At 38.7% G+C, this 13,161-nt stretch overlaps 1 protein-coding gene across 2 annotated transcripts in view; it reads right to left on the bottom strand.

Moving 5' to 3' along the window:
- Window positions 1-13,161, bottom strand: part of MORC4 (MORC family CW-type zinc finger 4) — a 66,127-nt gene that overhangs the window by 43,373 nt on the left and 9,593 nt on the right. For both annotated transcript variants that reach the window (XM_007530619.3, XM_007530618.3), the window contains exons 3-5: window positions 12,994-13,126; window positions 2,463-2,680; window positions 798-945 (exon numbers count right to left, since the gene is read on the bottom strand). In XM_007530619.3, the coding sequence (XP_007530681.1) occupies window positions 798-945; window positions 2,463-2,680; window positions 12,994-13,126 (499 nt within the window). The remainder of the gene's footprint in view (window positions 1-797; window positions 946-2,462; window positions 2,681-12,993; window positions 13,127-13,161) is intronic.

The raw sequence follows: 13,161 nt of genomic DNA, 5'->3' as shown, positions 1-13,161 counted from the left end.
ATTATATCATGCTTTCTTACCCTGACTTCTTCTTTTTTTGGTCATATCTGGGGCTTCACCACTCCAGAATGACTTTTTCAAATACTGACAGGACAAGAAGACACAGAGAAAGGGAAGCAACAAAAGCATCTTTCAGTGCAGTGGGAGCTAATTCTTTGTTTTCATATTTTATTGTCTTTGGCAAATAGGTTAAAATAACTATAACCTATCTCAAAACAATGTGATTATATATATATATGATTCTTTTAAAATTATTTATTTATTTATTTTCCCTTTTGTTACCCTTGTTGTCTTTTTATTGTTGTTGTTATTGATGTCGGCATTGTTGGATAGGACAGAGAGAAATGGAGAGAGGAGGGGAAGACAGAGAGGGGGAGAGAAAGAGAGACACCTGCAGACCTGCTTTACTGCCTGTGAAGCGACTCCCCTGCAGGTGGGGAGCCGGGGGCTCGAACCGGGATCCTACTGCCAGTCCTTGCGCTTTGCATCACGTGCGCTTAACCCGCTGCGCTACCGCCCGACTCCCTATATAATCCCTATATAATGGATTCTAAGGGTCTTAGAATAATCTTGAGTTATCTTGTTTATTCTGAGCAAAAGCCTCCAGATTTACATATCTCCATATCATTAACCTTTACATTTTATCAACCATCTCAGAGCTATGATTCTAAGAAAGTTAAGAAAAAGTATGCAACAGGATAAAAATGCATTAAATCATATATCTTCTCTACATCTCTAGACATATTATTAAACTGTACTTTGTGGTTATTATGATCATCACCCTTGGAATACTATACCTGCGTATGTTCCAAATGAGAACTCGAGTTCCCTTCTTGCCAGGGATGGCATCAAACTGGGATAACAGTTCATTTTCGCTGTTGAAAATTGAGTAGTTCAGAATGGCTTCCAGGCTGGGCAAAGAATCTTCAGTAACAATCATTTTTTGTAAAACCAAATAAAGTCAAAGAAAATTAATACTTTAAGACAATACTATCAATTAAGAAGAGCTATTTTTGGGGGGGTCACACATTTAGACAAAAAACATAGACACAAAGCATGGGCACCACCACTGTAGCAAAAAAAAAAAAAAAAAAAGAGTAGGGGCCAGACAGTGGCGTGCCAAGTTAAACACACAGTACCATGCACAAGATTTGGGTTTGAGCCTCTGCTCCCCACCTGCAGGGGAAGGAAGCTTCATGAATGGTCAAACAGGTCGGCAAGTGTCTTTCTATCTCACCCACTCAATTTTTCTCTGTCCTATCCAATAACACAGACAGAAAAAAAAAAAAAGAAAGGAAAGGAAAGGAAAGGAAAGGAAAGGAAAGGAAAGGAAAGGAAAGGAAAGGAAAGGAAAGGAAAAAATAGCCACTGGGTGTGGCCCAGCCATTACCCTGGTGGTAACAAAAAAGAAAAGAAAAGAGTAGTGGACAGAGGCTACAGAGACAAATTCTAGAACCAGCTACCCCTTTAAAATACAATTTCAAAAATACAATTCTAAATAAGATTCTTGTACTTAAGGAACTGTGCCAAATGTTAAATTTTGATTGCCTGGAAGATAAGAGTTACAGTTTTGTTGCCATAATGCTTGGGGTCAGTACAACTTATTCTCACAAAAATGATAACTCATGTAGGTATAGGGGAATGTGCTAGTCTTTTATCAGATAAACTGATGAACAGAATGTTCTGGGATGATGACACAAATGTAGCTATGCTGCATGGGTCAAAAAGAAAAAAAAAGAAAAGAAAAGAAAATACAGAAGGGCCTAGGAACTTTACTGTGGGAGAGAATATATATATATATGTATGTATGTATCATAATAATACAAAGTTCTATGTAACAAAAATGTTTCTAGGCCTCTATCACCATTTTGCTTATTTTTAAATATTTCATAAATAGCAGATATAGGAAAATCTCTAAAAATTTGGAAATGGGCAGTGGTGTACAAGGACCTGGGTTCAGTTCTCTCTCTCTCTCTCCTATCATATTAAACAAAAAAGGGGGGAAGCCTAAAAACAGAATAGGTATTACCCTTAGGTAATGTACATCTACATTTATAAGGAAAATTTACATTTGTAAAGGTGTTTCTCACTCTATTAAGAAGATGAGCAAATCTCTAATGACAAAGGGGTTGATTCAATTCTGCATAACATTCCTATCTTGGTTGTAGTGCCTTTCCAAGTATAACCTCCCCAAAGTGGCATTCCACCCACCCACCCACATTTAGCTGAGGGTAACTAAGGTGAAAGTTTTTGGTGATTTGGGGGAAAATGATTCCATTTTCCTGGGTCTCTCCCATGTATGCAAAAGTGAAATTTCATCTAAGTCTAAGGCATTTTAATATCTCTGTAAGTAAGAAAATTTTTGTTAGCTGAATTCGACATATTGGAGAAAAGTTTCTATCACAAATAGTCTGATTAGACTCATTTTTAAAACAGCACTCTCTATTTTTCAGAAAGGATATTGTCTTGCTGGCTGAATGGAACAATTGGTACGATAACTGCCTGAGCCTGGACACATTCCAGATAAGTCTGTGACAGAAGTCCAACAGTGAGAGTACCCCCATTCTTGGTGAAGACAAGCACATCCTTTCCAAGCCGCATGGAGCCAGACTTGAAGCCATTACCAAAGACGCCGATGGGACACTGACTTTTCTTTATGACTTTGTCAGTGAAGCCAAAACTATAATTACCAAAGAAAAAAGAAATCATAAAAAGAAATTAAAAGGCAGTAAACATACTAAGATTGTCAATATCCCTAATATTTGGCATACAAATGAAGAACATCTGTAAAAAGGTCTGTCCTTCCTTCTTCCTTTTGGTATTTCTGGATGAAACTATTATTTTTTAAGACACAGTAAATTACTAGGGGGTAATGGAACTGGGTTTTCTGTGAGATTTGTGTGTATATGAACAAAGAGCCTCACTCTATAAAGGCGGCCTCTTATCACTGGTAGTAGAGACTGTCAGAGAAGGTCATGAACCTTTCTTACCTAGATAAAACCACTCTGCTTGTTGAAAGTGAAGTTAGGGTTAGATGAAAGGGCATTTATCTCCGCATAAACCATAGAGAGGGTAACAGAATGACCAGATAGTGCCACTGGTCAGATGTACAAGACTAATTATCCCCTAAGCAGGCTATATCACCTTCTAGAAATCTAAAAGCCAGAGTTTACATACCTTGACAATTTCAACTCTTCACTTAAAGGATAACCCTTCTAATTCTTACCCTCTGTTCCATCTGCTGAGACAGTTCATTGGAATGTGGCCAAGGGATAAAAATAGGTAGTTCTGCCTCTGAATATCAGCAAACAGCTGCAGAATGTCTCTCCTGTTCTATTAAGGGCCTTTGCACTGAGTCACCTCAATCATCTCTACAGCCCTATATAGTGAGCAAAATCTGAGAGGCAGACCCTTCCCTTTCTCATTTTCTTCAGGCAGACACACACTAAAATAACTAAGCCAAAAGAAAAAGAAAATCAAATATATGAAATCTAGAAAATAATCTCATATCTACCCTCACCACAAATAGAACTGATTTTATGTTCTTCTCTCCAGACTAATTACACAATAATAAAAGAGACATAATTTATCACTGGGGCTGCATGTCGGCACAATGCCTTCACTCAAGGCATACTTCATTATTTGTTAAAATAAAGGGTGAGAGACAGAAAGGGAGAGATATAGAAACAGAGCAGAGTAGAGGTACTTGTTTTTTAATTCCTAAAAGCTATGGATTTTGCTAACTCCCTAAGAAAAGGAATTACCTTTAAATTTTCTTTTTCAAAGTTATGCTATAATACCATTACGTCTTCTAGAGTTAACATTTTACTGGGCTGCTATGCATTTTATAAATAAAAATAACCACAGAAAAAGGTAATCTCTAGGGCACTGGTTCTTTTCTTTGGAAATGCCAAGAGTACCGAGTTTCTGCTGTTCATGGATGTTAGTATTACAGGAAATAAACTTATTGAAATTGGAAAAGATTCAGATATTCTTGATATGAAAGAGTTGTCTAGAAAAGATAAAGTCATTGTGGATATTTAATTATATTGAATGCACAATATATTATAAATTAACTTGAATTTTAAGCTAATTCTACATGTCATTAGAAGACTGCCATATGTTATACCCTACCTTTATTTCAGATCCAATATTATAACCAAAACTCGGGATTTTTCCCAAATAGGAAATGAGTCTGTAAGGTTATTTGGGCCACTATCTTCTCTAATATCATGACAGGTGGTCAAGGAAGAGTGGTAAAAACAGTGAGGGAGACTCTATGGCTCCCTTAATTTCCTAGTGATCCTGCCTTTTCTGCTGTCTGTCATCTCTTTTTGCCTATTACAAACTTAGACCTTCATTATAATCCTTAGTTTGGGGAAACCAAATAACTATATAAGGATGAAAATACAAGTAGTAGGGGCAAGGTTAGAATGAGAATATGAAAGGATAAGAATAGTGAGAGTAGGGCGTCGGGCGGTAGTGCAATGGGTTAAGCACACATGGCATGAAGTGCAAGGACCTGCATAAGTCTGCTCTAGTCAGTCTCTCTCTCTCTCTCTCTCTCTCTCTCTCTCTCTCTCATTAAAAAAAATAAAAATGCAGACCTTAATGGACAATAGTTTGTTGCTAAAAATACAAACTACAATTCAAGGATTCAGCAATTCTTTTTTTTTTTCCTCCAGGGTTATCACTGGGGCTCAGTGCCTGCACTACAAACCCACTGCTCCTGGAGGCTATTTTTCCCTTTTGTTGCCCTTGTTGCCTTGTTTTTTTACTGTTGTTGTGGTTATTACTATTTTTGTTATTGATGTAGTTGTTGGATAGGACAGAGAGAAATGGAGAGAGGAGGGGAAGACAGAGAGGGGAGAGAAAGAGAGACACCTGCAGACCTGCTTCACTGCTTGTGAAGCAACAGCCCCCCTCCCACAGGTGGGGAGCCTGGGGCTCAAACCGGGATCCTGAAGCGTATCTTTGAGTTTTGTGGCCTGTGTACTTAACCCGCTGTGCTACTGCCCAACTTCCAGGATTCAGCAATCCTTAACATTTGTATTGGTGGAGGATTATTATAGTAGCATCAATGATCACTGAACAGAGGCCTTGACCCATGCCCCTGCTCCTTCCAGCCCTCCAGTGACCTCAGAGTTAATATATTAACCCATTAATCAGCACCTCACCCTAGTCAGACCACTTTGGGACAGACAATTGGGCTCAGCCTATCACAGCTGCTGCCCCCAAGATGTTTCAGGTCTAGTCAATATGCACCTCCTCTTAGTTAAACCTTTGAAAGAACAGGATCACTCCCAGACAATCACAACAGCTCTACCATGACAAACCATCATAGCAGAGGAAAGTTTATTCTAAATGAGAACTTGTGCCTGCTGAGGCCCAGTCCAAGAAGGATCCCTAATACAGACCACTGAGAAACAACAAATCACAATGGGCAGACAGAAGAAAATATCTTCACTTTCACCAAAAGATAGCCATGAAAAAACCCAAATACACAGGAGTTAGGTACTCTCCAGAAGAAGACTTCAAGGCATCAGTCCTCACTGACATAAAAATATATCCTAAAAATATAAAGAAACTCATAGTGGAAAACTCCATGATCAAATACAAATAACAAGTCCATCAGACAAATAAAAAAAAAGAAAGAAAGAAAACCAGAGTTGGCAGTAGCGCAGTGGGTTAAGCGCACTTGGTGCAAAGCGCAAGGACCTGCATAAGGATCCCGGTTCGAGCCCCGGCTCCCCACCTGCAGGGGAGTTGTTTCACAGGCGGTGAAGCAGGTCTGCAGGTATCTGTCTTTCTCTCCCCGTCTCTGTCTTCCCCTCCTCTCTCCATTTCTCTCTGTCCTATCCAACAAAGATGACTACAGTAATAAAACAATAAGGGCAACAAAAGGGAATAAATAAATATTTTTAAAAAAAGAAAACAAAGAACTAAAGGTTGAAAAGTCTAAACTAATGAAGGCAGTAGCTAAATGAGATGCCAAAGCAGCTATATAAGAGAGCACAATAGCTAAACAAGGGGCCATAATAGCAGAGCTAGTGAATACAGGCAAGGGACGAAACAGCAGAATGACAGACTGAGAACTGAATATGTAAGCTTGAGAATGAGGCAGAGAACACCAATAATAATATATATGTATATATATAATTAAATGCAATGAATTTACATTAAATACTTATGGAAAAACTTTAGAAGGAACAACATGCACATTGTAGGTATTCCAGGAGAAGGACAGAAAGGGAAAGAACATACATTGGATGAGGTAATAGCTGAAAGCTAACCCCAAAGAAATAAAGAGGAAAATATACAAATCCAAATACACACACACAAACATTGCCACACAAAATATACCCCAAAATGCCAAGACATGTACTGATTAAAATGGAAAAACCAAAGGACATACAATGGATTTTGAGGACAGCAATAGTAAAACAAAGGCTTGCCCATAGGGAAAACCCCGTAAGATTACCAACAGATCTTTCTACAGAAATTTTAAAGGCCAAGAAAGAAAGGCAGGTCATTTGTAGAGTGCTCAAAGAGAGCAGCTTGCAACCAAGGATATTCTACCCTGCTAGAATCTCGTTTAGCCTTGATGGAGGGTTAAGAGTTTCACAGACAAGCAATAGCTGAAGGACTCTATTATAATAAAGCCTGCCCTCTGAGAAATTCTGAAAGGACTCATATAAAAACAAACCAAAAAAAATAATAATAAATAGAAACTACAAGAACACTCAACAACACATAAAATAATGACAAGAAATGTTGTTAAATTCATAATCTTATTTTAATTCATAATTGTAAAAGTTTCCTTGAAACAAATTAAAGTGAGGGCACAAACTATCAGAACAGATGGGACACAGTAAACACAGTAAAAAAAAAAAAAAGGAAATTCATAGGCCAAGATCAGAAAACTAAAAAAAAAAACATTCAAATAAAAAAATCTGGGAGTCGGGCAGTAGCGCAGAGGGTTAAGCACACATGGCACAAAGCGCAAGGATGGGAGTAAGGATCCCGGTTCGAGCCCCCAGCTTCCCACCTGCAGGGGAGTCTCTTCATAAGTGGTGAAGCAGGCATGCAAGTGTCTATCTTTCTCTCCCCCTCTGTCTTCCCCTCCTCTCTCCATTTCTCTCTGTCCTATCCAACAACTATATCAATAACAACAATAAGTACAACAATAAAAAAATCTAACCTCACAACTGAAGATATATATATAAAGAACAACAGAATAAATCCTAAGTAAGTAGAAGGGAAACAGTAAAAATCAGGACGGGCCAGGTGGTGGCACACCTGGTTAAGCGCACACATTACAGTGTGCAAGGACCCAGGTTCAAGCCCTTGGTCCCCACCTGCAGGGGAAGAGTTTCATGAACGGTGAAGCAGGTCTGCAGGTGTCTCTCTGTCTCTCTTCCTCTCTATCTCCTTCACCTCTCGATCTTTATTTCTATCCAATAAATAAAGATAATAATATTTTTTAATCAAGACAGAAATAACATTAAAATAAAATAAAAAATACAAAAGATCAATGAAACTATGAGCTGACTGTTCAAAGACTAAACAAACTTGACAAACCTCTACCTAGATTAACAAGAAAAAAGAGGGGGGGGGAGAGGGAGAAGATTCTAATAAATAGGATTGTAAATGCAGGGCAGAAAACATGACACACATTAATGGAATTCAAAGGATTGTGAGTGGTTGCTACTAAACTAGATAATCAAGAAGAGATAAATAAGTTCTTAGTCATACAACCATTCAAAACTGAATCAGGACTTACAAAACATAAACATACCAATTGCAACGCAAGAAACTGAAACAGTAATCAAGATCCTTCCCCAAAATAAAAGCCCAGGACTAGATGATTTCACTAATGAGTTCTACAAAACCTTCATGGGGGACCACTTACATACATTTTTCAAGCTCTTCCAAATACTAGTAGATACAGGAATACTCCTTAACACTTTCTATGAAGTAAACAACGCCCTAATACCAAAAACTCACAAAGAGGCAGTGAAAAGAAAACTACAGACACATATCCTCATATCCCTGATGTACAACATAGACTATCTTGTACACACGCCATCTACTGGAGCTAAAGAGAATTAATCATGAACCTTAACAAAATTTAATTATAGTCTCTTCCTTCTAAGTATGATTTGCATAGGATTCTGTATTTATTGGGAAAATACTGCTGCAGATACAAAGGTGTTTTATTAATCTACAAATAGGAGGAGTTATAAAATGAGGATATGATTATAATGAATGTTACAGGTCAAACATAATTTTATAGGTTTAACAAATTTGAATACTTGTGTCACTTTTCCAAATACAAAAACACAATGCTTTCTACAGGGGTTGGACCAATTTCCTAATAGCTTAGTAGTGTTCCACTATGTATATGTACCACAACTTTCAGGCTAGAAATAGACCTACCCTATGACCTGGCTATTCCTATCCTGGGGAGGTATCCTATAGAATCAAACACACCCATTCAAAAAGATCTGTGGATACCTACGTTCACAGCAGCACATTAATTCTTTCACAAAAGCCCATGTCTGAAAAGCATGAGAGGTGAGGGAAACTCCAGTGTTGTGGTATCTCTCCCTCTTTCTGTCTCTGTAGATAAACGAAAAAGCTTCCTGGAGTAGCAAAACCACACATTAAAGACCAAGACTCCACAAAAAAGTACAAATAAATAAATTGCAAAGCTACCTTTAAGTTCAACTATTTAAAAAGAAATTATGGGAGTCGGGCGGTAGCACAGCGGGTTAAGTGCATGTGGCACCAAGTGCAGGAACCGGTTAAGGATCCCGGTTCGAGCCCCCGGCGCCCCACCTGTAGGGGAGTTGCTTCACAGGCAGTGAAGCAGGTCTGCAGGTGTCTTTCTCTCCCCTCCTCTGTCTTCCCCTCTTCTCTCCATTTCTCTCCGTCCTATCTAACAACAACATCAATAACGACAACAATAATAAGTACAACAATAAAAAACAAGGGAAACAAAAGAGAAAAATAAATAAATATTAAACTTTTTTTAAAAAAGAAATTATACGTAGACTCCTGAACTAGATGCCGAGATTGAACCAAACAATTCAAATAAATGGAAATCTTCTGATTAACTCAAGTTTGCTTTACAATATCAAAAATAAAATTCAGTACATGTTTCCACAGTCATTAAAATTCTCTAACATTATTTTTTAAAATTTATATTTATTTATTTATTTTCCCTTTTTGTTTCCCTTGTTTTTCATTGTTGTTGTAGTTGTTACTGAATTTGTCCTTATTGGATAGGGCAGAGAGAAATGGAGAGAGGAGGGGAAGACAGTGAAAGGAGAGAAAGATAAGACACCTGCAGACCTGCTTCACCGCTTGTGAAGCGACTCCCCTGCAGGTGGGGAGCTGCGACTCGACCAGGATCCTTACACAGGTTTTTGTGCTATGCACCACGTGTACTTAACCCCTGTGTTACCGGCCGACTCCCTAACATTATGTTTTTAAATACTAAGAATAATTGTGCAGCTTGATTTAGTGGGAAGTATATTTATCATGATAATGTCCAAAATACCAAGTCAAAGAAGCTCCCGCCAGGGAGATGTTCTACAGCACATGCTATCGTGTACAAGGACCCAGATTCAAGTCCTTGGTCCCCACCTGCAGGGGGGAAGCTTCACGAGAGGTGAGGTATTGCTCTAGGTCTTTCTTTCTATCTATCTATCATCTATCTATCTACCTATCTATCTCTTTCCCTCCCAATTCATCTTTGTCTCTATAAAATAAATAAATATTAATAAGAGAAGATCCTAGCAACGGTAGTAAATGTTCCATCCTCTGAACGGAGGATGGACAACATACTCTATGCTCCACCTGAGGAAGATGGGTCCTGAAAATGGGGCAGCTTGGAACGTTCCTACTCATGACCACAGAATGTGAACTCAGACCTACAGGGATGCAGAGGTTACATAGACTCCTAAGCTGAATATGAGCCCCTCATCAAATCAATGGGGTCTACAGTCAACAATATTTACACACCTTTCCCATATTTGGGAGCTACTCTCTTCCCTGATCCAGCTTTCTAGCCCTTTTTCCAGCCATGACATCATCTCCCCAGACAATAACTTGGGTCCACCTGCATATCAGAGGTCAGGCTCAGGAAAAAACTAGTATAGTCATAGACCATTTGGAATATAATAGGCCTACTAGGCTATCTATAAAACGGTGACTCCAAATCTTCATCTGCACTATTACAGCCTTTAGGTTCATGATTAGTCAAAAATATGTTTGGCTTTATATAACTTTTTTCAGCCACCAGGTTCCAGATGCTATCATGATGCCAATCGGACCTCCCTGGGCAGATGACCCCACCAATGTGTCCTAGAGCCACAATTCCCAAGAGCCCTGCCCCACTAGGGAAAGAGAGACAGGCTGGGAGTATGGATTGACCTGTCAACGCCCATGTTCAGCAGGGAAGCAATTACAGAAGCCAGACCTTCCACCTTTTACACCCCATAATGACCCTGAGTCCATACTCCCAGAGGGTTAAAGAACAGGAAAGCTATCAGGGGAGGTGATGGGATATGAAGTTCTGGTGGTGGGAATTGTGTAGAATTGTACCCCTCATCCTATGATTTTTGTCACTATTTCCTTTTTATAAATAAAAATTAAAAAAAAAGATCCTGACCCTTTTGCTTTTTTATTTAGGGAGAAAAAATATTTTGTTTTTGAATGAATGACAGTCATCCTTCATATTTCAGTTCAAGTGTAATTTTAAAGTAGTCTCTTTTTCGATATTTTATTTTATTTTATTTCTTTATTTATTCTCTTTTGTTGCCCTTATTGTTTTATTGTAGTTATTATTGTTGTCTTTGTTGTTGGATAGGACAGAGAGAAATGGAAAGAGTAGGGAAAGATAGAGAGGAGGAGAGAAAGATAGACACCTACAGACCTGCTTCACCTCCTGTGAAGCAACTCCCCTGCAGGTGGGGAGCCCGGGGCTCGAACCGGGATCCTTACACCGGTCCCTGCGCTTTGCGCCACCTGCGCTTAACCCACTGCACTACCACCTGGCTCCCTCAATATTTTATTTTTTATTGTATTCGACAGAGACAGAGAAACAGAGTCAAAGGGGAGATGGAGATGAAGAGAGAAAGAGAGACACCAGCAGCATGGCTCCCCCGCTTGTGAAGCTTTCTCTCTGAAGGTAGGTGTCAGGGGTTTGAACCTCAAAGTAGCCTCTTTTTTACTCTATAAACTGAATTAGATGTCTCTGTCAAACACTCTTCATGAAAAGGGTACGCTTCACACTACTTATCATTGGGTGGGATAGCCTATTTAACTGCGTTACTAGTCAATTAAATTCTACCTCATGCAATTATTGTTTTTTTTTTTTACAACAAAGATCATGTCTATCTGTTTCACATCCATTTTCAATAAATTTCACACAGGTCTCAGTAAAAAAAAAAAGAATGAATCTGAAACAAAATTGTCCCATTATTTTCAACTCAGCCTATGTCTTCTTCCTGACTTGTAACTGTAAGTGTGAATGTTTACTGCTATAGCTCCACAGACAAAAATTGAAGGCAGTAAGATTTGCTGGACTCACTATCTAATGTCCATATCACAGGATAGGTGATATGAGAAGGAGTCATCTATAGAATAAGACAAGTGTTTTGTTTCCATTATGTCAAAATTGTGTTTTTCTTAATATAAAATACTAACCGTAGGCAATAAAAGCCCTAAGTCAGAATGATAGGGTTTGCAGTTAAAGATATTTATACACTTTCCTCATATTTGGGAGCTACTGGATGCCCTAATCCAACTTTTTAGTCTGATTCTCAACTCTGACGCCATCTTCCCAGACAATAAGTTTAACCCACCTGCATATTAGCTACTGGGTTCAAGCAAAAATTACTAAAGTCATGGGCTTCTTAGAATATACCAAAAATAGGAGCCCCGGTCATCACGTGAGTAACGGGAGCTCCTCTCTCTGTCTTTCTCTTTCACTTTCTTGGCCTAACATGTGAATGTTGTCAATTTTCCTGAATAAAGTTTAAAATTCCTGGTGGAAAAAAAAAAAAAGAATATACCAAAAATAGACTTCCTAGCTTCTTTCCAAACATGAAGACCCTTAGTTTCATCTTCTCTATTCTTACATCTGGGTTCCTGTTTATTACACAATTTGTTCTGCTTTGTATCTTGCCACCTTCCAGCCACCAAGCTGAACACTCTGTCATGATGCCAACCTGACTTTCCTGGGAAGACAACCTCGTCAATGTGTCCTGGAACCTCACCTCCCCACAGCCCTATCCCGCTAGGGAAAGAAAAGGCTTGGGATATGGATCAACATGCCAGTGTCCATGTTCAGTGGAGAAGCAAATGCAGAAGCCATCCAGATCTTCCACCTTCTGTACCCCATAAACAGTTTTGGTCCAGACTCCCAGAAGGATAAAGAAAAAGGAACCCTCCAATGGAGGGGATGGGATACAGGACTCTGGTGGTAGGAATTGTATGGAATTGTATCCCTGTTATCCTACAGTCTTGTTAATCATTGTTACGTCACTAATAAAATTAAAACAAATAAAAATAAAGACATGCTGTCAAGACTAGACCTTTCCCTACCTCTCCATTAGCTAGTTCGGAGTGTACGCAACCTTAGCTCAGATCCTAACTATAACGTCATCTGAGAAACTTTCCCTAACATCTTGGATCAGCTTGGGTTCTTCTTTGACTTAACTAATACAGCCTGATACATTCTGCAACCATTATTCTTATCATGCTTAATGACTACTGACACACTTGTCTGAATTACCAGCTAGGATTTCAGTTCTGTGAGGGCAGCAACAGTGTCTACTTCATGATCAGTACTCGGACATGACATATTCTCAATAAATATTTATTGAAGGGATAATGTAAATGTAAAATAGTAAAATTATTACAGCATAGATAGAGTTCATGAACTGAAGACACGACAGCAAGAATGAAGACACATTTTTTTACCTGAGCATCCGGTGTAGTTTATGGGGAGTCATTCCACAGCCATCATCAGTAAAAGTCAAACAAGATTTATTCTTGACCTCTTCAACATCTATAAAGACTGTCCTGGCAGATACATCTGGATCTACAGCATTATCTGCAAAAGGTAGAAATCTGTGATATTAGATCTCC

This window comes from Erinaceus europaeus, chromosome X (assembly GCF_950295315.1).
Source record: "Erinaceus europaeus chromosome X, mEriEur2.1, whole genome shotgun sequence".
Taxonomy (NCBI): Eukaryota; Metazoa; Chordata; class Mammalia; order Eulipotyphla; family Erinaceidae; genus Erinaceus; species Erinaceus europaeus.
This window is presented reverse-complemented; position numbering and strand designations above follow the sequence as displayed.